Source organism: Falco peregrinus, chromosome 10 (assembly GCF_023634155.1).
Source record: "Falco peregrinus isolate bFalPer1 chromosome 10, bFalPer1.pri, whole genome shotgun sequence".
NCBI lineage: Eukaryota > Metazoa > Chordata > Aves > Falconiformes > Falconidae > Falco > Falco peregrinus.
Genome location: NC_073730.1, coordinates 33,076,012 through 33,103,661, shown reverse-complemented (window position 1 = coordinate 33,103,661; position 27,650 = coordinate 33,076,012). Strand labels below are relative to the sequence as shown.

The 27,650-nt window shown below is 44.2% G+C and overlaps 2 protein-coding genes across 13 annotated transcripts in view; one reads left to right on the top strand and one right to left on the bottom strand.

The window, feature by feature from the left end:
* The window catches only part of JAK1 (Janus kinase 1), a 62,757-nt gene extending 47,133 nt beyond the window's left edge, over positions 1-15,624 (top strand). For 3 of the 4 annotated variants that reach the window (XM_055815215.1, XM_055815213.1, XM_055815214.1), the window contains exons 10-25: positions 45-168; positions 1,659-1,848; positions 3,788-3,894; positions 5,159-5,305; positions 6,153-6,240; positions 6,795-6,922; positions 7,427-7,562; positions 8,003-8,154; positions 9,276-9,426; positions 10,155-10,249; positions 10,434-10,626; positions 11,243-11,367; positions 12,120-12,292; positions 12,744-12,861; positions 13,217-13,327; positions 13,978-15,624. In XM_055815215.1, the coding sequence (XP_055671190.1) occupies positions 45-168; positions 1,659-1,848; positions 3,788-3,894; positions 5,159-5,305; positions 6,153-6,240; positions 6,795-6,922; positions 7,427-7,562; positions 8,003-8,154; positions 9,276-9,426; positions 10,155-10,249; positions 10,434-10,626; positions 11,243-11,367; positions 12,120-12,292; positions 12,744-12,861; positions 13,217-13,327; positions 13,978-14,079 (2,140 nt within the window). In that variant the 3' untranslated portion in view covers positions 14,080-15,624. The remainder of the gene's footprint in view (positions 1-44; positions 169-1,658; positions 1,849-3,787; positions 3,895-5,158; positions 5,306-6,152; positions 6,241-6,794; positions 6,923-7,426; positions 7,563-8,002; positions 8,155-9,275; positions 9,427-10,154; positions 10,250-10,433; positions 10,627-11,242; positions 11,368-12,119; positions 12,293-12,743; positions 12,862-13,216; positions 13,328-13,977) is intronic. The other variant, XM_055815216.1, reaches the window with a different exon arrangement.
* A 169-nt stretch (positions 15,625-15,793) lies between these two features.
* RAVER2 (ribonucleoprotein, PTB binding 2) overlaps positions 15,794-27,650 on the bottom strand; it is a 39,274-nt gene continuing 27,417 nt past the window's right edge. For 2 of the 9 annotated variants that reach the window (XM_055815219.1, XM_055815220.1), the window contains exons 8-15: positions 27,454-27,565; positions 26,101-26,339; positions 24,127-24,238; positions 23,589-23,734; positions 21,679-21,768; positions 20,864-20,992; positions 17,633-17,734; positions 15,794-16,960 (exon numbers count right to left, since the gene is read on the bottom strand). In XM_055815219.1, coding sequence (XP_055671194.1) covers positions 16,898-16,960; positions 17,633-17,734; positions 20,864-20,992; positions 21,679-21,768; positions 23,589-23,734; positions 24,127-24,238; positions 26,101-26,339; positions 27,454-27,565 — 993 coding nt within the window. In that variant the 3' untranslated portion in view covers positions 15,794-16,897. Of the gene's footprint in view, positions 17,735-20,863; positions 20,993-21,678; positions 21,769-23,588; positions 23,735-24,126; positions 24,239-26,100; positions 26,340-27,453; positions 27,566-27,650 lie in introns of all 9 variants that reach the window. The other 7 variants (XM_055815221.1, XM_055815223.1, XM_055815224.1 and 4 more) reach the window with 6 other exon arrangements.

The window sequence follows — 27,650 nt, the reverse complement described above, 5'->3', positions numbered from 1 at the left end:
CTCCTTGTTTGTTATTTTCCTCATTTGTACGTTGACTCTTTCAGCACGGAATATGCCATCAACAAACTGCGACAGGAAGGGAACGAAGCAGGAATGTATGTGTTGAGATGGAGCTGCACGAACTTTAACCACATTCTTATGACAGTGACTTGTGTTGAAGGCTCAGAGGTACGTCACGTGTGGTATTCCCAGCAGTAATCTGATAATAAGCTAAAGACTGGCAGCTCCCTGTAATCCATGTTGATATATTTATGTTCTTTAGGGCAGTCACCCTTATCTTTGTTTGGTAGCTGATGCAGCAGAGGGTAGATAATTCTACTCACAGCTTTGTTTTCCCCAGACCCTTGTGCTGTCTCCACAAATATGATTCATTACACCCAGAAATTTTCCATTCGTGGTGATAAAACTGTGTGTGAACATGATTGAAATAAGGCATTTTAAACTCATATGGTGTGAGAATGACATACAGCATTTGTCACTGCAGCTTACATAATGTTTTTTGAACGTGGATTTAATTATATGAATGTATTTCTACTGACACACTGTAAAAGAGTAGTGCATGAGAACAGTTGCCTTTACGTGTAGAGCACCACAGAAGGAGATATGTACACAGTTAGCTGGTGGAACATACTTCTTGAAAGATGAGGGATAAGCAAAAGCTCATGAGGTAGGATAGGTGAGGGAACCAGATGGTAATGGTTAGAAGTAGAAAAGAAGAACGCGTGAACTGCACAGAAGTTTGAATTTTACTGACCTCAGCTGGAAGTCTGCAGCTGACTTGCTGGTTTTGGGAAAACATTTAAAGTGTACGCACAAGAAGAAGAATAGCATAAACTCATATAGACTGCTTTTCTTGCCTTAGGAAAAAAAACATTACTAGAATCAATGAGGTCACAAAGCCGTATTTGATATGGGGTTCATCTTCTGTAGACATTTTATAGAAACGCTAGATGATAAACACTGTCTTCTCACAGGATAAGTGAGGCACTGAAACAAGAAATTAGTTATGTCTTGGAAGACATTCAACCTCACTGCAAGGCTTAGAGAGGAAAGGGAAAGGTGGCACGAAGCTGCAGTGTGGTAGAGCTGAGGAAGCAGGTGTAGAGGGTAGACCTTGGAAGGGCATAGGCTTGAGGCAGGTAAGTACAAAAGTTCAGTCATTCTTCCCCAATACCTTTGAAGGAAACTGGAGGGTCTGAACAACCGCCTGAAATTTTGTTTCACTTGTTGAACAATCTGGGTTGTGAAAGGGAGTTTTGCTATTTTTAAAGTTGAGATTTTTAAACTGTGGTCCAGATTCTGCAATTCTTAACCAAGTGAAGAGAAAATTCCTTCTGAAGAGCCAGGGCTTCCACATACTCTGAGGCTCTGCAAAACACAGGAGCGAAAATTTGGACTTGTTAGATGATTGCATTTTTGTGTTGCTGCTCTTCCACTCTGTTATTATGAGCCTTCCTGGGACTGAAGATTATAGGGATTTTAGGGCCTTTTTCTACTTTGTTGGAGTTTGATTAGAGGTCCCTGGCTTAGGAGCAATGGTTAGCCAGTCCTACATGTAATTTCAAAGGCTTTTGGGGAGCTTTTATGGCTTTACAAACCTTCTTTGACTTTAATGATTATATTTTGCTTTCTTTTTTTTCCTCTCTCCCCCCTAATAGCAGATGATAAATAATTCAGTCCAGTACAAGAACTTCCAGATTGAAGTGAAGAAAGATGGGTACTCCCTGCATGGCTCAAACAAGTCCTTCTCATCCTTAAAAGAGCTGATGGATAACCTGAAAGGACAAATACTTCGGACAGACAACATAAGCTTTACCCTGAAGAGGTGCTGCCAGCCAAAACCGAGAGGTAGACTGTCTTTAAAGAAAGGCAACGAACTTTGTTGTCAAAAGGAAACAAACTTCAGAAATAGGGGGCATACTCAGTGTCTTTTGTTCTGTATTCTTGTGTGAAGCTCTTTTTTTCTCTTAAAAAATGCTATTTAAAGTTTCTACCTTCTCTGTGGAGGAGGACTCTGGTCAAAAAGCAAAAGCAAGCACTGTGAAGAAGGTGTTAGGGACTTCCTTTCCATGTTACAAGCCCAGCACAGGATGCTCAGGGGCTGGTGCATCTCAGGAGCCTTGTTTGTGTGAACTTTTTAAATGACAGTGAGAGAAGTTCTGTTTTCCCTTTTTGCACCTGAGCAGCTGGCCCTGCAGTATTGACTCTAGATTTGTTCAAAAAGCAAATGTCACAGCTGCGGTGAAGAAGGGACCATATAAGGTTCTTCCTTTGCTCCACCAAGTCACGTATGCCAGGCAGTGCCGCTGTGCATCGCATTTAATTCCTCTAGCAAAGGAGGGCTGCAGTCTGCAATGGTTGCGTGGTGACCTTTGGTTTGAAGTTTGTTTGCTCTCATGATGAGCTGTTGTTCATTCTATTAATCTTCATGAAGCAGCAGGGAAAGCTTGGTCTGCAACTCTTAGCAAGCCTTGCAGTCAGTAAATCCATCTGTGAGGTCATATTTTGAGAGGGCTGGGGCGATCATGTAGTTGTTGAACTATTAATGCTAACACTTACTAAAACTGTTTGCTAAAACTACAAGTGTCTTGCAGCTGAATTTTGTACAACAGAGGAAACAGTGCCGTGATTGTGTTCATCAGATAATGGTTTCCTGTTAGAATGAGGGGATTAACTGAGCTACATTAATTACCTGCTTGGTCTGACAGTTGTGGAGGAGCGGGCTCTAGATAAACACTGAGCTTATCAGCACTTTGAAGAAGATTAGTAATTGTCTGGAGTGTGGAGAGATTATACAGTTTGACAATTTGGTTACATTTTGACAGCTGTATTTGGAATAACATAGAACGGGTCAGGGAGTTGACTGCCCACTTCAGCTTTTCCTTGGCATTAGTTACAGTGGGAATCCAGTGCATTATCTGTGCTGGTCCCTGTTCTCTTCCATTGTGGATTTTTTTTTCCTGCTTTTTGAATCTGGCTGTTTACTTGGTTATTCACAAAGAAGTTTAGGGGATGCAGAAATAAAGCAGTTTTTCCAGGGTATGGTTCATTACTGATTGTTTTCAGAGTACTAGATCACAGTTGAGCCCTGACGTAACAGTAAGGCCAGATGCACACAGACATCTATCTAAACCCATTGTATTGTAATAAATAATGCCTGCTGTCAAAACACAGGAAGACAAAATTCATGTGCAAGAATTCTAGATCCAACTATGCGTCTCCCTGACCAGAAGCAGTGGGGAGGAAGCACTGGCCTTTTGAGTCTTTTCCTTCTGTTTATTTCCCATCCAATTTAATTCCAGTGTTCTAGAAACAGCCTGTTGGTGTTTCCCAGAGTGCAAAAAATTCTCAAGGGGGTAAAGAGAGAGGAAGTAAGACTCCAGCTACCCCTTTTTCCCCCTCTGCACACTGGAAAGGACTCGTACCTGTTGGCAGGAGGGAGTATGTGCTATTTTATTTAAATGTACAGCAGTGGTATTGCCTCTTTCAGTCCCAAGTATTTCTCTGTGCAGTAAACCCTGTTCGGTTTCCTAATATCAGCCCCAAGAAGGCTAATACCAATGCTGTATATATAGTATAAAATATGTAGCTCTGCGTTAGTGAATTCTCTGATGAATGACAGAAGTTATTTGAGCAGAAGTTAAGTCAGTTTTTTCTTTTCTCCCTCCTCCTCATTCACCTGGGGGTTTACCTTGCAGTAAGCATATACAGTAATGTTACTGACTGAGAAGGGCGAATGCTGTTATCTTTGAAGTCTTAAAGAACGTTTTCTCTCCCTGCCTTCCAGAAATCTCCAACTTGCTAGTTGCAACCAAGAAGGCACAGGAATGGCAGCCTGTTTATCACCTAGGGCAGCTGAGTTTCCATCGAATCCTCAAGGAAGAAATCATGCAGGTAGGAAGCTGCTGAACTCCGTTTCTGTCTTGTCATTAAAGTAGTACGGCAGCCCAGTCAAGTAATGCAAAATCACCCCCTTCTGGCTGGTTCTTCCATTCCCATTTCTCCTCAGCAGAACTGAATCTGCATCTCAGTTTGCTTTAAAGACTTTTATTGCAGTATATAAATGTTTATAAGTCCTTGTGTGGAAAAAGAAGATAAGCTTGGAAGCAATGCCTTTCACTAGAAATTAAATTGATATTTGAGCAATTTTCTAATGTCTGTGGGAATAACTGCTTCTAAGGTAATTCTTAAAAAATCGTGGAAGTCTTAAGAGCTGTTTTTCCTACCTGGTTTGTTGCTAAATCTGGCTGTATCTTTTAAAGCCTGGTGTATCAGAGAAACAGGCAACTTGAGGTTTAAGGATGATATCCTACAATTAAAAAAAAAAAAAAAAAAAGTGAAGTATTCAAAACTCTGAAGAGTGTTAGCACTCAAAATTTTGTGTTCCAAACTGATTTAGCACCCAAATTTTCTGACAGTTGTTTGCAGTTAGTGATGCAGGTGACCTGGATAAATTTAAAAAAACCACGCAGTGGCTTGAATGCACAAATCACATTTAATGTTTCTAAAAGACCCAAGCTTTTAAATAATGCAGTTAGCTTCTTCAGTTAAATAAAAAGTTTGGTGGTTTTTTTGTTGTTTTTGTTTTTTGTTTTTTTAAAATGACATCATTGACTGGGGAGGACAGATAGAGATTATGTTAATTGTTTTTTGATTGGTATATTTACAGTCAGCGTGCAGGCTTCCTGCAAAAATATCCCAAGGTGGAATCCCCTGTTATTTAGGAGGAAATTGCTTTCCCAAACAAAGTGTTCCGTTGAAATATTACTTCCTCTGGCTCTTGGAAGCACATTAAAGATTGCCTTAGTAGCAGCTTATTGTAAATAAGAGGCTAGTTATTATTTATTCATTTGGTATTTAGACTAATAATGTTAAATCGCACTGAACCTCTTTGATGTTAATGGAGGTGTAATAGCCTTTTAATATCAAATGGGTTTACAGTGGTGAATATGCTCAGAGACCACTAAAGCAAAGAATAATGTGCTGTCATTGGCTTCTTGCTGTAATAATTTCAAGTCTGTAGCTAGATCGAGTAGAGGGCTAATTCCACTCTTTACTGGGAGAGGCAGAATATAGTGCAGATTCAAGTATTTGTGTAAATCTACACTTGTTTGCTTTGTGTCCTGGTCTGAAAAATACGTGGTGTGTTATGTCTTAGGGCGAACATCTTGGAAGAGGGACGAGAACACAGATTTACTCAGGGATTCTCAACTACAAAGATGATGAGAATGAAGGATATCAAAATGAAAAAGAGATTAAAGTCCTCCTCAAAGTCTTGGACCCCAGCCACAGAGACATTTCTTTGGCAAGTTTTTTCCTTTTTGTCTATTGTACTACAACTGCCGGGCCTCGCCATATCGTACGTGGCTAACTACGAAAAGCCTTTAAAAAAGAAAAGGAGTTGTGTATATGGAAATGGGATATGTATATGGAAATGTACATGAAATGGGAAAATGCTGAAGGTACATCTCACCATCTTAGGCAGTCAAAGCCATCATTGACCAGTATTTTTGAGACACTCAGGAAGCTGATCCCATTAGACGGGCAGCAGCGCTGGGTCTGGCTGCAGCGTGCCAGCACTCTCTTCCAGCCTGCACATGTGCAGACCATAAGTGCAAGGAAGATGGACTGAGACCCTGCTGTGGTATAAAACGCACCGTCATACCCAGAGTCTTGCAGCTGTGTCAGCTGAGAGCTGGGGAGTTCAGTGAGGGTACTGCTGCCTTCCAGAGTTTACCTGTGCCTTGTGCGTTGGGCTGTGAGTCTGTCACCAGTTCTATCATCAGCATGGCCACAGGCAAGTTACTCGATCTGCATTTTGCTTAATCAGCTAGCACTAGGCTGAGCACATAGCTTAATCAAAGACAGCACAGGGGATGCTAAGACCTAGTGTATGCGTGTCTGCAAGAGCACAGGGAGGAGCATTGGTCGCTTGCGTGACCTAGCAAACACCAGCACGCCTCTGAGGGCATCCATTGCCCGTTAGTACAGTGGGATGGCACACCTCTAGCACTGTTGACCCTTTACGTTACTAGAAAACGGTGATCTTTTGCAAATGTTTCTGTTACTTGATGCTCTGTATTTGTTAAACACTTCGATGACTGACACAATGACCAGCCGCTTAATGGCTCGCCTCTTCCACTTCCTAACAGGCATTCTTTGAAACAGCAAGCATGATGAGGCAGGTGTCTCACAAGCACATCGTCCTCCTCCATGGAGTCTGCGTCCGTGACGTTGAAAGTGAGTTCAGTGAACTGGAAGCCACTAGGCAGCACGCTTCAGCAGCAGCCTTGATAGGGACAGGGCAGCCATTCAGTTCAGTGCTAGCACGGGGGGCGACGAGGGCTGGCAGCTGCTGCCTCTTGATTTTTCAGTGCAGACAGAAGTGGAACTGGAACTGCAAGGCAGCTGCAAAGTCCTTTCTACTAAGAAGTTTCATGTTCCAGTGCTGTGTTTGAATAAGTGCCTTACAGGATGGCTCCTTGAGGTCGGGATGCCAGAGCAGTAGTGGTAGTGCCAGCACAAACCGGCCTTCTGGCAGAAGTTATTTCCCTGGGAAGGCTTGGCCCTGTGGTCTTTGTTCCAGGTTTACTGCTCATTCACTGCGTAAAGCCACTCTTCTTAGCCTTTTGATTTGGCCATTGGGCACTGAAATAAACTTTGCAGAAGGTGAAATAGAGACATACTATAGCCATCTCGCCTGGCGGCTGCGGGGGAAAATGGTGGCAGGCCTGTTAGGTTACTCAGACACTGGCTATTGCAATACTGACTTTTTTATGCACCTGACTTTGTAGATATCATGGTTGAAGAGTTCGTTGAATTTGGGCCTCTGGACCTGTTTATGCATCGGAAGAGCGAAGTTCTGACAACTCCTTGGAAATTCAAAGTTGCCAAGCAACTTGCAAGTGCGCTGAGCTACTTGGTAAGAAGGCATCTTGACAAAAGCTTTGCCTGCAGCTGCTGCAGCCTAACGCTACAGCGGTTTCGTGTGCCTTAGTAAGTAACAACTTTCCTTTCTCAGGAGGGACTGTACAGTGTACGGGGTATTCTTTTTGTAGTCATGATGTTGCTTTAAATAAGGAGGACTCTCAGAGAAGGTGACGAGCTCCTTTTTTATCAGCAGGCCAAACAGGCTGTGTGCTTGCGTTTGCCACCAGTTTCTGTACGTACCTGCAGTTATGCTCCTTGTGAAAAAGGAATATAACGTTGGTCTTTTTTCCAAAGTGCCTCAGCTCTGCGAATACAAATGCTCAAGTACGAACTCCTCCTTTCCCTGCTTTTCTCAAGGATCATTTCTTCCAAGCTGTATTTTTGGATTTCAGTGTGGAGTATTTTACAGTGATCCCCCTTGTTATAGGTATGGTAGAGCACTTGCAGAGCATCGCTAGCTCGCTGCACTCACTATTCTTTTCCTCCCTTACTGTAGGAGGATAAGGATTTGGTACACGGCAATGTGTGTACTAAAAACATCCTACTGGCAAGAGAGGGAATTGACACCGAGTACGGGCCTTTCATAAAGCTGAGCGACCCAGGAATACCAATAACTGTGCTGTCCAGACAAGGTAGGGTACAGGAATCGGATTTCTCTCTTCAGCGTGGTGGGGAAGGGGAGAGGCACAAATATAATTCATACCAGCTAGAACCGGCTCTAGAATAGAAGTAATCAGCTTTCATGAATCTGAAAACTACAGGGAAATAAAGGAGCGCTGCTGATGGTGGGTGCTTACTGTATTAATTTCTTTAAAAAGTCACGTTAAGTTTAGTGAGATAATACAGAAGGAATCTGTTTCTGGACGGCTTAAGGCACGAGCCTGTAAAACCCACAGAGGCGTCCTTCTGAGAGCAGGGATTTGAGAATCCAGATCTCCCTGAAACTGGGCAAAGGCTGTAGCTTTGTTTTAGTTAAGCAGCTGTTAGACAAGAATAATTAAGTTAGAAGGCTGGTTTTTTTAGTCCTTCGATACTAACTCCAAAATATATTGCTTCTGTGTTTTTATCTAAGAATGTGTTGAACGAATCCCCTGGATTGCACCTGAATGTGTCGAAGACTCCAAAAATTTAAGCGTTGCAGCAGATAAGTGGAGTTTTGGTACCACACTGTGGGAAATCTGCTATAATGGTGAAATACCACTGAAGGACAAGACATTAGCAGAGGTAAAACTACGTTACATAAACTTTACCTTAACCTCTTGGATACAGCCTCTTTGGCACATGCGTTTCCATATCCAATTCGCTTTCAACCTACAGGAAAAGCAGCCCAGTGGGACTCAGCAAGGGGCTGATCCATCTAAATGGTTGCAGCAGGAATTCTTGTCCTTACTACAAACATTGCTAATTATTGCTTCAACCTGACCTTGCTGGGGATTTTCAGAACTTGGCATAGTAACAATTAAGCAGAACTTCTGATGCTCTCACACCTGCCCTTTTCTAACCCCTGTGTCCAGTTATAAACTGAGGGTCTGCTTAAAAGCAGCTAGGTGCTTCTCTTGTTTCTTTTGGACATCGGTTCAGAACTAATACCCTGTGGGACACCATTGTTGCTCACTCTGAAATCTGGAAAAAAAAAAAAAAAAAGGAGTAAATCTTGTTCTGCCTTACTGCTGGCAGTTCTGTTCATCACTGCTGGAGTCCCTCAGCATGTGTTCCACATGTGCTTTTTCTCTCTTGAAGTTTTGCTGTGTTGGGAAGGCGACGGAGCAAGGCAGCTGCTGCTCCTCTGAAGGAAATGACTGAGTACTTGAGTCATTGCCCAAGTTGTTCTAACAGGAGGTAGCTGAAAGGAGTTTTCTGCCCTGACTATGGGGCTGCTTCCTGCATGTGGCAGGCAGCTGGGGTGGTTCTTTCAGAGCTTAAAAAATGCACGACCCACCCTCGTCCCATCTCCCTGAAGCTGGTACCTTCTCGGGGGTCGTGGATAGCAGCCAGTATTGTGTCGGTAACCTGGGCAAGCATTTCCACACAGCCATTTGTCTCGCTGCGTAAGTAATGTGGCAAACCTGGCAGAAAAGTAACTTGTGAAAGGTGACATCTTCATCACGTTTTAGAGACTTCATGTGTTTTCAGGGGTTGCTCCAAACTACACCAGATTCAGCACAATAGTAGTTATCTACTATTAGGAGATGGTTTAGAGTTGCTGCTGAAAAGGAGGATTTCCTTGACAAAGTTGAGGTTTGCTGCGAGTTAAGGATCTAATGGTCAAATCTGCTGATGTAGAACATGGGGTTATCAAGTGAAAAGCTAAAATTCATGCAGGAGTTTCCATGTGTGCCTTGCAGAAGGAGAGGTTCTACGGGGGCCATTTCGTGTTGGCGACACCATCATGCAAGGAGCTAGCTGACCTGATGAAACAGTGCATGAACTACGACCCCCACCAGAGACCCTTCTTCAGGGCAATCATGAGAGACATCAACAAGCTGGAGGAACAGAGTAAGGCGCAGTTTTGCTTAGCGGCTGGAGAGAGGGGTAAGGTTTATTTGGCTGAGCTGGGCACCTCACAGCAGCATTCTTCCCCAAGTACGGCTGCATTGACAGCAGCGTGTTGTGTTGTGTCCCTGCAGCAACGGAACTAGCCCCTTCTATGGGTGAGCGCAAATAGGGTGTGGGTGTTGAATTCATACTGGATGTGTGGCTTAAGGTGTGGTGGTGGTAACTGCCGTTTCACTTGACGATCCATGTTTTATACAACAGCTTAAGTTGGTTTCAAGACAATCTTTGAGCTCCGTGAGATTTCCATAGGACTCTCTTGATCAAAGAGCAGATGGCTCTGGTTCATCTTAAGTTGAAGTTTACTACAGAGCTACTAATAGATGCTTAGTTAAGGGCAAAACTTTACATCCTGTACCTAGTCTTACGTAATCATGGAAGCTGAGTGGGTGGGAAGTATACCAAGAGAAAAGTGACTGGGTCTGGAAGAAGACCCAGGCAGCAGCCCGCAGAGTGAGGGAGGAAGCTTGGCAAGTGGTAAGACGGGCACGTACAAACAGGAGGCGTTCCCTGCCGACAAGCAGGCAGGACTTAAATAAGACCAGTTGTGACAGCAGGGACAGACACACTGCCAGCGGCAGATGGGAAGTGAGCAAGGATGCCTTGAAGTGTCAGGACCAAGATGGCCTTGCAGGAATCTGTCTGACCTGGGACTTTTCTTCCACTCCTAGATCCCGATATTGTCTCGGAGAAGAAGCCCTTTACAGAGGTCGATCCCACTCTCTTTGAGAAACGCTTCTTGAAAAGAATCCGTGATTTGGGAGAGGTAAGAGGAACGTCGGATACAGAACACAGATGAGTGTTGGTGTGGGTGTGTGTATACACGGCTGTGTGCACTTTGTGTGTCGCAACAGGAAGATGTGAACCGTCACCACCTGACGCAGTGCATCAGCGATGCTGTGGCTGGCGAGTGCTGTGTTAAATAATGCTCTCTCTTCTTTTACAACTAGGGTCACTTTGGCAAGGTTGAACTCTGCAGATACGACCCAGAAGGTGACAATACAGGGGAGCAGGTGGCAGTTAAATCTCTAAAGCCAGAGAGTGGAGGGAATCACATCGCTGATCTGAAGAAGGAAATAGAAATCTTGAGGAATCTTTATCATGAGAACATTGTGAAATATAAGGGAATTTGCACAGAAGATGGTAAATTTTCATGTAGAATATTAAAAGTATACACTCAAAGTATAAGGGTTTTCCTTTAGAAACGAAGCGTAACAGTCTTGGTTCAATCTTAGGGGTTTAGATCTCTTTATTCACCGAAAAAGCAGCAATTTCTCTGTGTAGTCCTCCTGCCTATGTTTGTGCTTGACTAACCTGGATGTGAGCAGCTGGTCAATATTCTCACCAAATCTGTTAAAAAAACAGCAACCAAAACCACCTCGACAGGCTGATGCTGGAGTGAGCTGACCGCTGCAGCTGGGTCACAGCCCTGTAAACCCGGAGGCCATTATTGGCAGCACGTGTTATTAATAGAAAAGAGCTCAGTTGTCTTCTGCTTTTGCATTTGCAGTAGCGATTGTTCTAAGCCAGTTATTAAAAAACTTGTAAGAACTTTGAGTTCAGTAACTGCCCTGCCTGGAACAGATTCCCCTCCGGATTGGTCCGGCAACTGCTACGGGGAGTTAGCCCGCAGCCTGGCCACGGTCACACGGTGCCGTTACAGACGCCGCCAGTGCTGTGGGCTGGTACAAAAGTTACTCGTGTTAATGATGTGGGAAGGGCCGTGTCTCTGCAAATTGAACACGCACTCTGTTTTTAGGAGGAAGCGGGATTAAACTCATCATGGAATTTCTTCCTTCTGGGAGCCTGAAGGAGTATCTCCCGCGGAACAAGAACAAAATCAATCTCAAGCAGCTTCTCAGATACGCGGTTCAGATCTGTAAGGTGAGCTTGGCACCAGAGCCTTCCTGCAACTCTTCTGTTTGATTAGATGACTATTTAATTTGGGGTGGGGGTTGGGGGAGAAGAGAGGCTTGTTTGGTGAACAGAACCATTGTCCTGTCAGGGACCTGAATCCCAAAGCAATCTCTCTTGTGCCTCAGGTGCTTACTGGCACAAGGATCAGCAAGGGAGTCGTTACCAGGTTCCCTTGCATAAAAGTTTAGTGTGAGAAGTTGTTCCTGCTGCAGAATTTGAAGAATTAGGAGGGAGGGCAGCCTTTAGAAAGGGCGTGTTGGCAAGAGGGAAGGAGCAACGTGAAGCCTGAAGCAAGGAAGGGATGCGAGTGCAGTCAGGCTGTGTGAAGCAACGTGTTTTCTGCAAGAGACTCTGGTTTTGTGATGACAGTGGACTGGGTGCTTGTAAGGAGCACAGGCACAGGCTGTCAGATTTAGCAGCACGTGAAGGAACTGCTGCTGCAGAGAGAAGGGCCTGAAGACGATGGCTGCTCAGCTGAAAATTAAAAACCACAAAGCCGGAAGAGCAGTCTCAACAGATGAGGAACTCGGAGGCAGCATTTAAGGTGTGGGGGTGTCAGAAAAGGACCCTCGGAAGTGCCAGGAGATGGAGAACCTGCCGTGGGAAACCTGGTACTGAAACATGTACTATTGTGTGAACGAGGGAGCGTGTGACGGGGAGGCTGGAGAAAGACGGTGATTAAGGTATTGGAGAACTAGTGTAACTCTGTTCTCTCCTAGGGAATGGACTATCTGGGCTCCCGCCAGTACGTGCACCGGGACTTGGCAGCAAGAAACGTCCTTGTTGAAAGTGAGAACAGAGTGAAGATTGGAGACTTCGGTCTCACCAAAGCAATCGAGACTGACAAGGAGTACTACACGGTCAAAGACGACCTCGACAGCCCTGTTTTCTGGTAGTAACTTAGAACTTACTTTCTTTAACCAGACTGTGCAGTGGAATAACTTGTCCGCTCCTGCGGACTTAGGCTTTTAGTGTCCTCAAAGTTTTTTCTGTTTTGGTAAGAAGCCTAAATAAAGACACATCAGAGCAAGGAAAAGGCACCTGGTAGACTATACTTATCTACTCTTGTGCTGTTTATTTATTCCTGCACTTAATGATCCCTTTTCCCATGATATTTTTGTTGGTTTTGATTTATTTTTACAGTGACTTGCTGTGTAAGTCGTACCTTACCTACTACTTCTGTGGCATCCCCAGCCCAACAGGCGCGTTAATTTGTGTACAAGGATGCTGACTTTGTGTACAAAGATGCCTCTTTAGTTCGCTTTAAATGCATCGGGGGTGTGCATGTACGAGCAGATTGTGCAGCTCTGAGTAGGGTTTAACGCTGCCCGTTGTGTCCTCAGGTACGCTCCGGAATGCCTGCTCCAGAGTAAATTCTACATTGCCTCGGATGTCTGGTCATTCGGGGTGACACTGTACGAACTGCTTACCTACTGTGATTCCGAGTCCAGTCCTATGGCAGTAAGTGGTTGTGAAAGAAACTGCTGCTACAGCCGCTTCAATCAGATATTTTAATTTTTTTTTTTTTAAATGTGTTATTTTTGGAAACAAGAAGTGGAAGGAACCTCTTTATCTCCTGAAAACAACCCCTTGAGGTTGTCTTTCACTAAAGATTCTGTACAGAGTTAAGTTGTGGTGACGCTATGTTGATGTTGCTATCTATTTCCTAACGCGAGTATATGGCGCACGGTGTCCGTACAATAAGCATCTACTGATTGTTTTTATGTTGAGACTCAAATGTCACCTTAATGTCAAATTGAAATGGGCTGGATTGGCACGGGGTAAGAGGATGTGCAGCTGACTCCTCTCTTCGCAGGAGTTCCTGAAAATGATCGGCCCCACGCAGGGACAGATGACGGTAGCACGGCTGGTGCGTGTCCTGCAAGAAGAAAAGCGTTTGCCACGTCCGCCCAACTGCCCGGAGGAGGTAATGGATGCGCCTCTGCTTTTATAGTGGTGACCTCTGATGCTAAATTAGCACCAAAAGCATCTCATGTTCATTAGCCTGGCTAATCCTGGCAGGAAACCAGTCAGGTATGCCATTAAAAAGGCATTTCCAAGTTTTTTGAGCATTATTTTAAAATGTTTTTTGACACTGACATTCCCAAGTTCCTGACATCCCTACAGAGGCATTAAGAACTTTGCTTTAAATACCATGTAAAATTCAATTAGAATCCTTCTGATTGTTGAGATGCAGAGTTCCAGGGTGTGCAGTGGGGTCCCAGTGCACAGACCACGAGGCGCAGCCTGGCTCCTGCTGCTGGGGGAGCCGGGACATAGCCCAGCTCTGCCCGAGGCACGAGCGATGGAGGGGAGGGGGGGGGGGGGGGGGCGGGCAGGCTTGGCCTGTTTCCAGGTGGCTCAGGGACAGGGAGGTGAGCGGCACAGCGTGGCGCTGGGGAGCTGCCTCAGAAGGAAAAATCCTCGCTAGTAACAGTGCTGGTGAACTCCCACCAGAATCCGAGGCGTGTCTGTCTGTCCCGCATTTCGTAGCAGCGGGAACCCGTTCCGCTGTATTCACTGGAAAAATAGAGTGTTTCACTCCTCCTCTAAAAATTTCTCTTCTGTTGTTGCTAGGTGGACCAGCTGATGAGGAAGTGCTGGATATTCAAGCATGATGAACGGACAACCTTTCACAATCTGATCCAAGGATTTGAAACAATTATGAGTAAAATTTAATTAGTTTTTTTTTTTTAAATACGGTCAGTACTTTAAATATGTGTCAAAATATAAAGGCCTAAGACCTTTCATTTTATTTTTTTTAACTACTGTAATTTGTACTCTGACTGTGCTAATGTGTTTAAAGGATTCTTTTTCCAACAGTTTTCCTTTTTAATTTTAGTCAACAGTTGGATCAAATTAATTAAAAGGTATGGCAGAAACAATAGCTTCAACTCATTTTGCTGCTGTTATTGCAAGGCAGTTTTCTCTTTATCTGATTCTGGTCTCACCACAGCTGGAACTACCCTGCCGAACACGAACCGAAAGGGTGGTGTCAGAAAGCGCTGCAGGTGCCAGTGCAAAGCTGGGGCACTTAACATGTCTGCTGGGCACGCTTATTCCCTGAAGAACTAAACTAGTGGACATTAGAGGACTGGAGGTGGTAATTCAGTTTGGGGAAGTTTTAGAAAAAGGTTTGGCTGACAACTGTCTTTCATGTGCACTTAAACTGCAGTAGCGAAAACCCACCTCTGGCATAAAAATCCAGAGAAGACAAAATAACGAGCTCATCTCAAAGTGCTCTGCAGTTCTGAGCTCTTAGGTATGTTTCTAAAGAAACTGCGTAACTGTTGTGTTCAAAAACTGAACCAAACGAGAAGCATGATCAGTGTGTATAGTTATGCACTGAATTGAGAACCCCACTTTTGGATAAATATATTTGCTTTTCCTAACTCAGCCCCCTGCCCCTTTCTACCTGCTGAGGCTTCTGCCCTCTGTGTCGCTGTTAACTGTGCGTAGGAGATCAATTACACACTTCGGGGATAGAAAAGAAAATGAATTCCTGTACAGAACCCGGGGGAGCACTCCCCTAACAAAGAATAATTCTCTAAAAGAGAGGACTGAGCAACCAGGGCAGCATTACTAGGTGAGCAGATACCTCCAACACACCAAACAGTCTTTTTGTTACCTGCGGTGCCATCCAAGGGGTGCGTGATGCACTTTTTTTTTATTATTATTTTTCTATGATCATTACACCGAGGATTTATTTGGCCAGCAGGTTGAATAATTTTAGTAAAGCTGTTTATTTGGCCTGACGAATCTTTAACACAGCCCTGGCCTTCATTTCATTTGACATACAGGCTCGAACCATACACTTGTGCAGTATTGAGTTAACCAAAGGTCAGCAGCGGGACCAACTGGGACCATGCACGGGCTGTAAGGCGGCCCAGTGAGGGCACTGGGCACAGGTGGTGTAAACCTGCCAGGCTTCCATAAACAGCAGCTTAACTGGAACCTTCTGCTGACCCCTGTCCTAGGACTTTCCCACCACACCTGGATTTTGAAAATGCTTTGAGGAGATACTCAGTTCTTACAACAGAAAGATGTCTTGAGATATATGTATCTATATATATATATAAAATTGTAATTATGAGCTGCAACAAGGTCAGATTTATTTTTACAGTATTACTTGTTTTTTCTGTATGTCACTTATGAACCTGATTTAAATCTGTAAGCACTTTGTTACTCTTTATACAAACAAATCTAATAAATTTTTTTTCTCCACGTGCACCTCTTTTTTTAAATCATAAATTAAACAGAGGATGATTTTAAAATAACTTCCATAGGAATGGTGATCTGAACATGCTGGCTTCAAAACAACCCTGCCCTTCATTAAACGATCACTTTAAAGGTAAGCCAGAGATGTTTTCCTCCCACAGAAATCCACTTTAAATGCGTACCAACAATTTATTTTCATTGAAAAGCATAACAAGTTGAGAAAGTTGCATATACAAACAGTTTGAACAAAATATTACAAGAGAACTTATCAATACATACACGTAGAGTCCCAGAGGAGCTCTGGTAACCTGCGTTTGCTATTTGGCTGTCTTAAGCCGTTATGCCTGTGGGCACAGCGCCCTAGCTCTACAGCACAGCAGCTGAGGAAGAGCCGCTTGGATTGTGTTTGGTTTTTTAAGCTTTGAAAATACATATCCTGGTCACATCACAGAGCTTGAAAGGCAGAGTTTAAGACTTTTTTTTTTTTTTTTTTTTTTAAACAGTACTGAAAAATGGCTCCAGTATTATCTAGCAAGGTGAAGCCAGAAGGACCTGTGTTCCAGCCTCAGTGCACTCAGTCCGAGGCAGCAAACCCTGCTGCCTGTCACAGAGGGCTGGCTCCTAATCTGTCTGTCACAAGCACTGACTTCAAAAGGAACGATTTCTAAGTCTTCTGCTACAAGGATTAATAGCAGAAAAGAAAGGCTTGAGCCAGAGCGGCTTAATGAATCAGCTGAAAATACCAAGTCTTTAAAAAAACCAAAACCATATCAAAACACAATCAAGCTGGGAAATAATTGGGGCCAGACGATGCACAGGGGCAGGCAGGCTGCCACAGCTCACAGTCTCAGGGGAGGAGGGAGCCCACACCGTACACCTGGCACAGGTGAGTGAGTAAACAGTGTTTCCTTCTAGTGAGAACTACTTCATGCAAAAGGTAATATGTAAGAAAGAGTGAAAACCAGAACGAGGATGCTCTGCTCTAGCAGGCTTTGGAGTGCAGCACATTGCTACAGTTAAGATGCTTAAAAAAGAAGAAAATACAGTCAAGAGCAGGAAGGAAGGATTAAAGCCATCACCGAGGAGCATGTCAGTATTGCTTCTGCTCCAACTGAATCATCCAGATCCAGGAGGAGTCAGAAAAAGCAGAACAGGCCATTGATTTCTTCCACTTTGTTACCTTTATACTGCTCCGCCACCCGAGCATGCTGCCAGCAGCCGGCCACACTGACACGCGTGCCTGTTGGAAGGAGGACGGCACTTTGCCACGTACACTGTGTTACACAGAGGCATTCACAAACTGTAAGTTACTTATTCCAAGGAAAAGCCGTGGATTCTTGGCCTAAAAGCAGATAAAGGTTACTTCATTGTCAAAGTATCACTGATCTGAAGCGAATTGAGTGTTGCAAGGCAGCACACAATATAGCATCTTACTTTTAACAGACATTTATTGAAAACATCACAGAGGCTCTGGTAATACATTTGGTGTATCTCCATTCCAGGATTAAGAGGAAATACTAAAAATTTAAAGGCTTGTAAATGCAGAACTTTTAATCCTGGAAAAAGTAAGATTGAAAAACCCATAATCTGAGTTAAAAAAATATGAAAAAAATTACTATCAAGATTTCATCTTTTAACTTCCTCAGTCTGAGGACTAGGGCAAGGATCAGCATTCCCTCCTCAGTATTTTTATTGCTTTCAGCTGGTAAGCTACCTGAAACATGCCACATTACTTTGCTTTGTCAGCCTCAGCTCACTGTTCCTTGCAGCGGCAGACAACAAAGGAAACACTCGTAGCAATATGTACCATTTCCTTGGCAAATTTGCCCATTACAGAGGTTGTTCCTCTTGGGATACTTATAACCCCCCTGGAAAGAAGAATTATTTGTCTGAAGTTAAGGCAGCAATAAATAGCAGAGGTACGAAAAGCCTGCCTTCACACCCCGAGGCAGGAGTCATTATTTAGGTCTCAATAAACGCGCTTTTTTTTTAGAGAGGATTCTGCATAACGTACTGCGGAGCCCTGAGTCTGCTGGCCAAGGTACTCCAAGGGGCCAGGTTCTGGGGAGGACATAAGGTACGACGAGCCTCGCTTCTCGCTTCTCATTGGAGCCACCTAAGGACAAGAAGAAAACAAGTGACACATGATCCAGAGTAAACGGCATCAATAAATAAAGCTCCAGCCTGGGAATTGCCAAGGACCGGGAGCCAGTAACTGACTCCAAAGGCCCGACTCCCTCAGCTTTAAGGTCCAGCTATACACAGCTCATGAGTCAGCGTTTGTGCCCTTTCCCTAAAAAATCCCAAACCAATCATAAATGCATTGGTGCCCCACCATCCATGTGTGTCTGTAAGGGCAAAGGGCTGGCTGGGCCAGGTGGCCCTGCTCCAGACAGCTTCAGTCTTTCCAGTAAGGCACCACTGGGCCACCTTTCATCCCTCTGTCCTTTCTCTTGGAGAGCTGAATGGGTTAACCCATCCTGGCCCAGCTGTCGCGGCAAGGCAGATGGACTCGGTTTGCGCTGCGGATTGCAGGTAAGCAGCTGCCACTCGCAGGCACAAGTTTACATCTGGCACCAAAGCCAAGGAGAGAGCAGGAATGGCTCTTCAACCAAAACTTCAGCTCAGCTGTGTCCCCCTGACACTGCAAGGCCCAAGGCTCCCAGAACCGGGCTTCTAGCGAGGGCACGGGGACCTAAGCCTGCCCCACTGCCAAGGGCTCAGGTTCAGTTCCTCTTTGGGATCCAGCACGGCAGGACGGCGCACTAGCCATGGACCTTCAGCACTGCAAGCTGTACATACACATTAGAACCCACCGCCCTAATACAGATCCCTTCTCCCTGTCCCCCAATGTGTTACTAATTTCATTACCAAACGGCTTAAACAGTCGCCTTGTGCTAAAAGGCTGAAGCATCTGCCCTGTGACAACCACCTGAACCAGATCTGAGCACATCCTGCCCCACCACACCGTGTGTCCTGGGTTACCTCTGCCTCCTAGATCAGAAGAACTGGGGTTTTGGTTCATGTTGGAGTGAGTATTTTAGAAACCTTAACATGTTTCACAAACCAGGACACTAACGCTTTAACTCAATCAAATGAGCAGCTGTGCTGACCCATGTCCCCAAGCCAAACACTTCCCGGTGGCTCCCCTTGCGGATTCACATTCACAGCTCACATTACCCTCTCAGTCTGATTTCTTTTGAGCCTGCACTTGTCATCAATAGGAACCTGCTTGAGGAAGACGTTCAGTTTTCCTCCTGTCCTCTCCCCTGCACTTCTAACAGCTGTGGAACATCACACATCCACCGTAACCTCCACCGTGTCCTGCTCGCATGGCAGAGCACAGCACCACCACTGCAGCCTGTGCACCAGGGGCTGACCATGCTCCTTCTGAAGCTCTGAAATGCCGCCCACAGAAGCAGGACAAAAATGGGCCGCAGGGTTAAAGCAAGTGCACACGTGAGCACACACGGAACCGATACAGAGCCTCTCAGGGACCAGGCTGCATGCCCTCTTCATGGAGGTTTAGCTGTTAATTCCTGGAATGAGGAAAGTGCCTCGCTGTGGAGGAAACTGCACTTGTGTTTGGTCTGTGCCAAGGGACGGACCGACCGCTCTCTTTCTGCCTTTTATGGCATCTGGCATTAAGACAAACTTTCAAGCTGCTCAGCATCACCCCCACATACAAGCTTTCCTCTTTACACTGGAGTTAAAGGTATTAGTTAGCTCAAACCCCGGAGTCTCTCCTTCTCTTGTTACAATTTCACTCATTTCCAGAGCTGTTAGGAACCTGAAAGCTCAATTTTTTGCTGCACAGACTACAGTTTTCACATGGCCTTGGCCATCTCTAACCCAGGACCTGCCAACACCAGCTCCAGCCAGGCCTCATCTCCTATCTAGGACTCACGAATTGCTACAGTTGTGTGCTCCTTCTAAATCTGCTCCAAAAAACCATGGGAATCTCGTGCCAAGCCCGAGATGCGAGTTTCTGAATGCCAGAACATCATGTGCTGAATCCGGCTGCTAACCTCTGCTCAGTGAAGGGATTCAAAGCCCTCATGGAGGAGAGCTGCGCAGGAGGCTGGGCCCCCTAAGCTCTCCCAGATGTGACTGCTGCCTACAGCCATGGCTCCTCTCAGCACGCCCGGGCACCGCACAAAGGTCCACTAGCTGCGCTGGAGGCTGGAGAGGCAGCTCAGCATCCCTCCAGCAGTGCTCTGCTCCCAGAGATTACGAGCGCTCCCACGGCTTCGTGGCTCACAGTGAGGCATACCTGCCTCCAGCCGCTTCAAAAGAGATGAGAATCTGGCTTTTAAGGTCTCTCCCACCCATAAAACCAGGAGCAATGTGATTTACCCATGGCAGGAGGGTATGAATTCCTCAGGACTTCTACAGCACTCGGGAGATGGGAAGTCCTCTGTTCAGACTGAACAAAGCTTTTATCCCCACCATACCCCGCCTGTGTTCAACCAGCCTCTGGTTACACTAGCCTCCAGCCTCCTTTAGGCTGGCCCCTCCCTGCTTCCGTAGCATTTCCCCATCCCCTCCGCAACTCTTCTTGATGAAAACTGTCTACTGAGTGCACCAGACAAAGGAAGCTTTGCTCAGTGAGTCTGGCTGAAGTAGGCTGCATCTGACATCTGTTATAAAATTTCAAATTAAAGCCATTTTAAAATGGTTTTCTTCCCAGGATCAGTTAAGAGTATTACAAAGTGAAAGCTGTAGGTAAACTGGACACTGCCTTGATCTGCCAGTTCCAGAGGTTTTATCCCAGTGGCACTCACTGCAAAACATCTGCAAGTCAGGCAAAAAAACCCTTTTAAAACCTCTGTGAACTACCTCCTACTCCTTTCTTCACTTCCTACTTTATTTGCCTCCTTCAAGGCATTTCTGCACATTCACCCTCACAAGTAACATCTTTCCCAGAAGTCTGCTCACAAACATCCAGCCTTTCTTTGCCTGTGGGCTTCGGTGGTTTGTGGGCAGTGAGGAGCACAGATCTCCAGGGCGTTGGAGGGCTCCGAGGGGGGCTGGCGCTGGCACGCCCTGCCCAACCACTGCTTTTATTTATCACATTCACCGGGAACTGCACGTGATCCAGAGCAACTCGGGATCCCGAGGGGCAGGGATGCAGTGGAACAGCTCTGCCTTGGCTTGTTGTGGGTCCAAAGTCCACTCGGTGGCAGCACAAAGACAGCTGGCTCGGGCTGTGCCTGCAACCACCCTGCTCGCTCTCTCCTCTCACCTTATTTAACGGGTTTTGTGGAGGAAGCTGCAAGCTGCCTGGCTGGACTGATCCCTGGGCTCCACTGTAAAGTGTAGGCATGACCTGCAAGCAGGTACTGTAGTCTGGGTAAGATCCACCTGTAGATTCCTGAATGCAGAACGGGATCCACGATCAACCAGAAGTTGAAAGAAAATAGGTTTAGAAATTAATTTTTACTTGATATAGTAACGAGCGCTCAGCTGGCATTTTCATATCTGAGTCACACTCAATTGCTAAAAGGAGTGTACAATTCACAGCAGCTCAGGCATGCAGCAATTTCTTGAGCAAAATGTAAGATTTGGGGGATGGCTTGCTTTACACAATTCCTTTTAAAAAAAAAAAAGGGGGGAAGAAAGAGGAAAAAAAAAAGCGTGCTTGTCTGTGGTCACAGAAACCTCGGGCTATGTAATAGCCTGGGCAGGAAACAATCCTCCAAGAGGCTCACTGGAAACAACACTACACTGTGCTGTTTCTTGGCAGGAGTATTTTAATACACTCCTGAACTGTACAGGTAACTCTGGCTTGTGGGATTTCAGAGGGAGGGATATTTATGGCAGATATAACCACAAGCGCGAGTATGAACCCTGGAGAGTAACTGTGCAGGGATGCCCTGTGGAAGGTGACCATGCAGTGCCATTCATCCCACACTCTCCGGCCCCTTATTTCTTTTCACAGTACTGACAGCAGCAGCCACTATCAACAAACAAAGCAGGTGTCCAGAGTCCAAAAGCACCCTTGCAGCTGATGGGAGAAACAGCCAATGGAGACAGGAAGAAAATAAAATTATTTCTCACCTCAGAGGCTTCATTTTCAAATTCATCAGCTCTTGCCTGGGTAGAGTTACATGCCTGAGCATAATGCTGATACCACTGCTGAACAGCCTCCTATAAAGGAGGAAAAAACCTCTTCCCATTAACTGTCTACTAAGATCACTTTTAAATGAAAACAATTCTTACAACCTCACAGGACATGAGTAAAAGGCAAAGCTCTCCAAGAAGCATCAAAACATGTTTAACACCAGTGATAAATATAAAACCAAGCATTTAAAACTACATTAGGTGGTTAAAGATACACAAGGCACCACTGCCTTGGCAGCAGACACAAGTACAATGTCATTTCTGATGCGTAGAAGGAAGTGACAGCACCAATATAGCTGAGTGAGGTTCAGAGGTGCCACATGTCGTAAGTGACATCATTTGAGTCCTTCTTGTTACTACAGGTAATACTAATAACACTAATACTACAATACTACTGATTTTTTTGGACACTTTTTTAAGGATGTGGGGTTAGGGACTACCTCCAGGAAACATCAAAAGAAATGTAAAGCCAGTAATCACATTCAAACAAAACATTCAAGAATACCGTAGCATTTACACAAAACACACAGCACAGCAGCCCACAGGACACCTCTCTTCCTTCTTGAGCCCACAGCTGTCACCAGACTGATCTGACTGGGAGATGGGTCTGGCTCCTGGCAAAGCTCCCTGCTGCAGCAAATGCAGTGCAGTGACACCGTCGCCTCCACCACTCCTTGGCCAGGCTGAGACCCTCCTAATATGAAACAACCCCCGTGCCCACCCACGCGCGCCCGTCTCCGTCCCCCAGGCCCAGCCGGCTCCCAGAGCAGCCCTGCTCTACCTCAGGAGTTTTGCAGCCACACACATTTCCTTGCCAGCAACCCAGGAGAGGGGAGCACAGTTTGTTTCTGCCTCCCAGCCACAACAGAAAGATCAGGGAAAGATCAAGCGACTCTGGGGAGGAGGTGATGGGGACAGGGCAGGGAGAGACCTACTAGCAGAGCAGGAGCGGGTGTCTCAGCCCAGACCCAAGATTTTCACACAGATTACCTGATGGAACTACAATCCAATTCTCATATTTGATTTGCATACAATTATATTCCTACACAGGGTAGTGATGGCTAATGAAAATATGGAAAGGTTATTTCACAGAGCGTCCTGACGTCTGTGAAACCCAGAACTTGCTCTCAGTAGTGCACCACTCTCCAGAGGGGCAGCCCTCCACCTTAATGGCCATGCTGTGATCACCAAATAGGACGTGGGGGGAAGAAATCCTGAGCAGTGAAACCAGCTGGCAGAGACTGCAAAAATTCCCCAAGCTACACAGGAACTTCTGGTAGACAGAACAGGCTCTTCTCTGGGATCTAGCCAAAATTCAAGAAAACTTTAAAAACTCCTTGGGAAGGGAAAGAGAAGAACTTCATGGTTTTAAAGACAGACAAAAGCCAAGCCAGAAGTTACAAGTAGTAATTTTTTAGCCGACTGCACTGAATTCAGGTTCTCAAGAAGCAATCTTTCAATGGTTCTACTACTGCAACAGGGAAGGTATTGAGGCTCTTTTTGACTGGCATTAGGTGTACTTTGTGCTAAACCAATTCTGTACCCTGAATTGATAAGAGATAAACTATCAGTGAAAAGGACCTACAAGGTTCACTCTGAAGAAGAGGGTGGGCTCTGGTTGTAGGAAGGCCTAGGAACCACTGAAGAAGAGTTCATGATGTTGGACAATACTGTTCAACTGCATGCAGGGCTATCGGACCACCTGTGTACCAAGAAGTGTGTTAAGAGTATGCAGAGAAAAGGGATGAACATCTCAGGAATCAATCCCCGAGCAGATCTCTGCCAAAAATCCTGCTACGAGAGCTCTGGAGTGACAAACCAGAAGAAGGTGCTGCGAAACAACGTACCTGTGCATATTCCCCATGCTGTTGAGAGTAATTAAAATAACTTTCCATTGCATGTTGTGATGTAGTTCCCTGAGACACAGCAGCGTCCATGACGTTGTTCGAAAGTCCAGTCTGCTGCGGTGGACTAGAGGCTTTGCTGGCAATTGCTGTTTGTAACACAAAGAACACACGGTTTGTATAAACACACCACTTGTATAACCTGTACAAATTAGGTTGCAATCTTGTTTAGTAATATTCTGGGATTAAAAGAGAAATCTGCTACTTCAGATTAGGCTGTGCTCAAAATTTATCAGTGCTACTAAAATTGAAGGCTTTCTAGGAGTTTCTCCACAATCAGCAAGCCCATTAACTCTGAAAATTTATGCTTCCCAAAGAAAATATTAACTGTAAGGATAGATTACATCCCAATTTTAAGAGAGTCTACAAGATTTCTGTAAAGATAAATGTTGCTGTCACTAGAATTACTCGCCAAATGGAATAACTATTTGCCACACTGGTCAAGGAAACTTGCAAGTGAAACTGCTAAATGTTTGCTTACCTGGAAGACATATACCAGGCAACACACTCGCCAAGTTCAAGTAGGGGTTGGTACTAAGACGTATTTCTTTTGGTGGTTCTCCTAGCAGCGAAGTCTGTTTTTTCAAGGGAGTCTGTGAAACAATTGGACAGCACAGTTTGCGTTATATTCATGCAACATTCGTCAGAAATAAGGTAAGTGTTCCAGCAGGATTTTGAAAAAAGCTTAGCCCTATGAAATCTAACAGGAAAACTTTTAAAATAAATACTGGGGATAACTATCTGGACACACTGGCTGCACTTTTTTTCTTGTCAAATAATTTTGTAGGAACGTTTCTCTTTAGACTGTAACTAACTAAAGGATATCGAAAACCAAACAAGAGAGAGCCTTTTATGTTCAAGTGAAGGAACAATAATCACCGTAACGACTCCAGATGCAGGGAGTTAGCATTAAGAACATGGCCGAGACAAAAATCAACTCCTTTCACCCGGAGTCACAAGCAAATAAAGGGCAAATGAATGCTGGAGAGATGACACTGCCTGCCATCTGCCATTATAAACACTTCTTACTGATCACTCTTATTTATAAGCCCACACTTAAAAGGAGAAAATATTTATGAGCGCAAACAAAGTGTCAGGACTCACTCACTCACTCCAAAAGTGTTTGTTTCCTATGAGGGACTAGGAAGGGTACACTACCCCCTTACTTCCCATTAGCTTATATTAGAAAAAATACCGACAATAAGGATGAAGTAGCTGTAGCAAGTTACACAGCTTGCCTGAAATACACAGCTCAAAGACGTTTATACAGTATTCTACTCTACATCTATTCTGTTCATTTATTCAAAGCTCATTAAGAAAAAAAAGCTCTATTTTAATGGATCAATACTATTTTCAGTAAAACTATTAATCAACAACTTTTCAAAAACAGTGAGACCAGTTTGTAAACACAGAAAGTTTCAACAGAGTGCTGAAACTTTTCATCTGGGTGCGAAAGCAGGCATTTAATTAACTATATAGACTTCTAATGGTTTACTTAAGTTTCCTTTTAAATAAATGAAATGCTGAAACAAACCACTGATTTTATATATGTACACCCCCCACCCACCCCCCCATGTATTTTATTCACATGTATCTAGACATAGGTAAAATACCACTTCATTACAGTAAAAAAAAAAAATTAAAACATGAAAAACATACTTTCTGAAGTAGGACCATATCTGTCAAAGCTGTCTAACAAAGGCAGATACCGATACTGTATATAATCTGATTGCTTCAGAAAATATGTAAGGAAAACACAGATCTGATCTGAACTAAGAACATGTTTCCCCATAAATGTCAAGGTATTTATGTGTAGTATAAAAATAGTAAATTCTGTTAATAGCAGGAAAAAAACTTCTGAAAAAACTACACTGTTCTGGTTCAACTTAAATCCCACCCCATCATCCTCTCACCCCATGCTTTCAAGGGAATAAATATTAAAACTGATACAGACTAAGAAAACATCAGCTATGGCTAATAGGGTATGGATTAAAAGCCGACAATTTACACACACACACACATATATATATATATCTCAACACACACCCCACCTGGAAACCCAAAGGCCCTACACATACCACCAGAATTGCTCCTGATTAGTCATGAAATTCAACCACAAGTTCTATTTTCAGTCTTTAAAAGGGACATTACTTTTGAGATAATTTCATCATCAAATACTATGAGGTATACATATGGAAAAAAAACCCCTCCAGCATTGTAAAGACTCCTTTGTTAATTCATCTGGACCTTTCACCAAAGAGCATTATTGTTCTCTCCCTATTATTCATAACTGAAATGACCTTACAATGTCTCCTGAATGATCCTGTGATCTAGCAAATTTTACAGTGAAGAACTACAATAAGCAGTTGCAGGTAACTCTTAAGCATGTTAAAATAAAAAACTATAAAATCCACAGACAAGAAAAAAGAAAATACTTGTATTCAGTGTTCCTTACCCCCAAACTTGTATCAGTACTTTTTAGTTGATTCTGTTGTTTGGCATGTCCAGTCCGCAAAGCTCCCACAGAAAGATTTGTTAAGGTCTGATGATAAGGCTGCGAACCCGAGACAACCGCTTCGGTAGGCGGTTGTTTATCTGGAGCATTATTTTGCCCTGGTATAGCTTGTCCAACAATGTGCTGATTCGGAAAGAATGGCAGCATGCCCATCCCTGCTGCTGCTGCTGCTGCTGCTGCTGTTTGAATTGGAGTCAGATTAGGTGCCGCAGTCAACCATAAATGGAGAAACTTTTATGTTAGACAAGATTTATCAGTACATTTTGTTTGTGGTTTCTACTAAGTGATGAGAAAAACATTTAGAGATCTATTTTACAGCTGCCCCAGAACACTGGATTCTAACGATAGTTTTTGGTTTTTTACCACCTCAGGAGCAAACAACTCTATTCAAAGCTAACACAATAGAAGAAACTCCTGACTTTTCTAAATGTTCACCATGATAAGAAGTTACTTGGTGTTCCTGTCACTTTCAAAAACCCCATGAACAACACCCCAGAGGATCCTGCATTGCAACAGACAGGAACATTATTTTTACAAACAAAAGAGCTAGAAAGTATTCTCCAAAATTAACATCTAGACATTCAGAACAGGTTTTTCCCCCACTCCCTCCCCCAAGCTTTTCCTTGCTCCTCGTTACTACCGTAACTCAGACCACGGCTAGAACCACAGAATACATGGCTCTCAGTGGAGGAAACAAAGAAGACGCACTAGAAATAGCACAACTGATCTCTCCTCATAAAAATTGAGGGCATGACTGGTGCAGAAATCTGCATTCAAAGTTGACAGCTGTCACAGACATTAAAGCTCTAGTACTCAATGAAATGAATGCAACAAATCTATCTGCAGTGCCCCTTCAGCTACTCAAATTATCTGCTTTGAAACCACAAACCCCAAAATTTTGGTCCTAAATAAACACATATTCCAAGTGTACTAAAAATGGCAGTAACTGAGCAAGCAGAATATTTAACAACCTGCCACAACCAATTTCAACCAATGCCACAGTGTACTCTTTCTTCCCTGACAAACAGATGAGAGAAGCCAGGCAACAAGTCAAGATACATTGTTTGTTTCCTGCTTAAACCGGCAGGTTACCATTGGTCATATAGATACATAACTTGTTACCTTAACTGTATAGCTATATAGCGTGCATTATTGTCCAGCTCTCTGCCTACCTGACTGTGCAGTCACAACATTCAAACGTATTATTGCTTTTGCCACAGTGGGAGAAAGTAAAGTGCATAATTCCAAGCTGAGCATTTATACTGATTTGGTATGAAATAAAATGTCACTTACACTTAAGAGTTTCTCCACGGGCTCCCATGCCTGAGCTCACTGATGGCATTACCCCTATTCCCAGTACTGTCTGAAGCAGCATTGTTGGAGGTTCTCCCAGCAAACCTGGTTTCTGTAAGGAAGAATAGAAAACTGTGTAAATGAGTCAAATAATCCATCTGTAGCTCTTTCTTATAACTTTCACATTCAGTTAATCT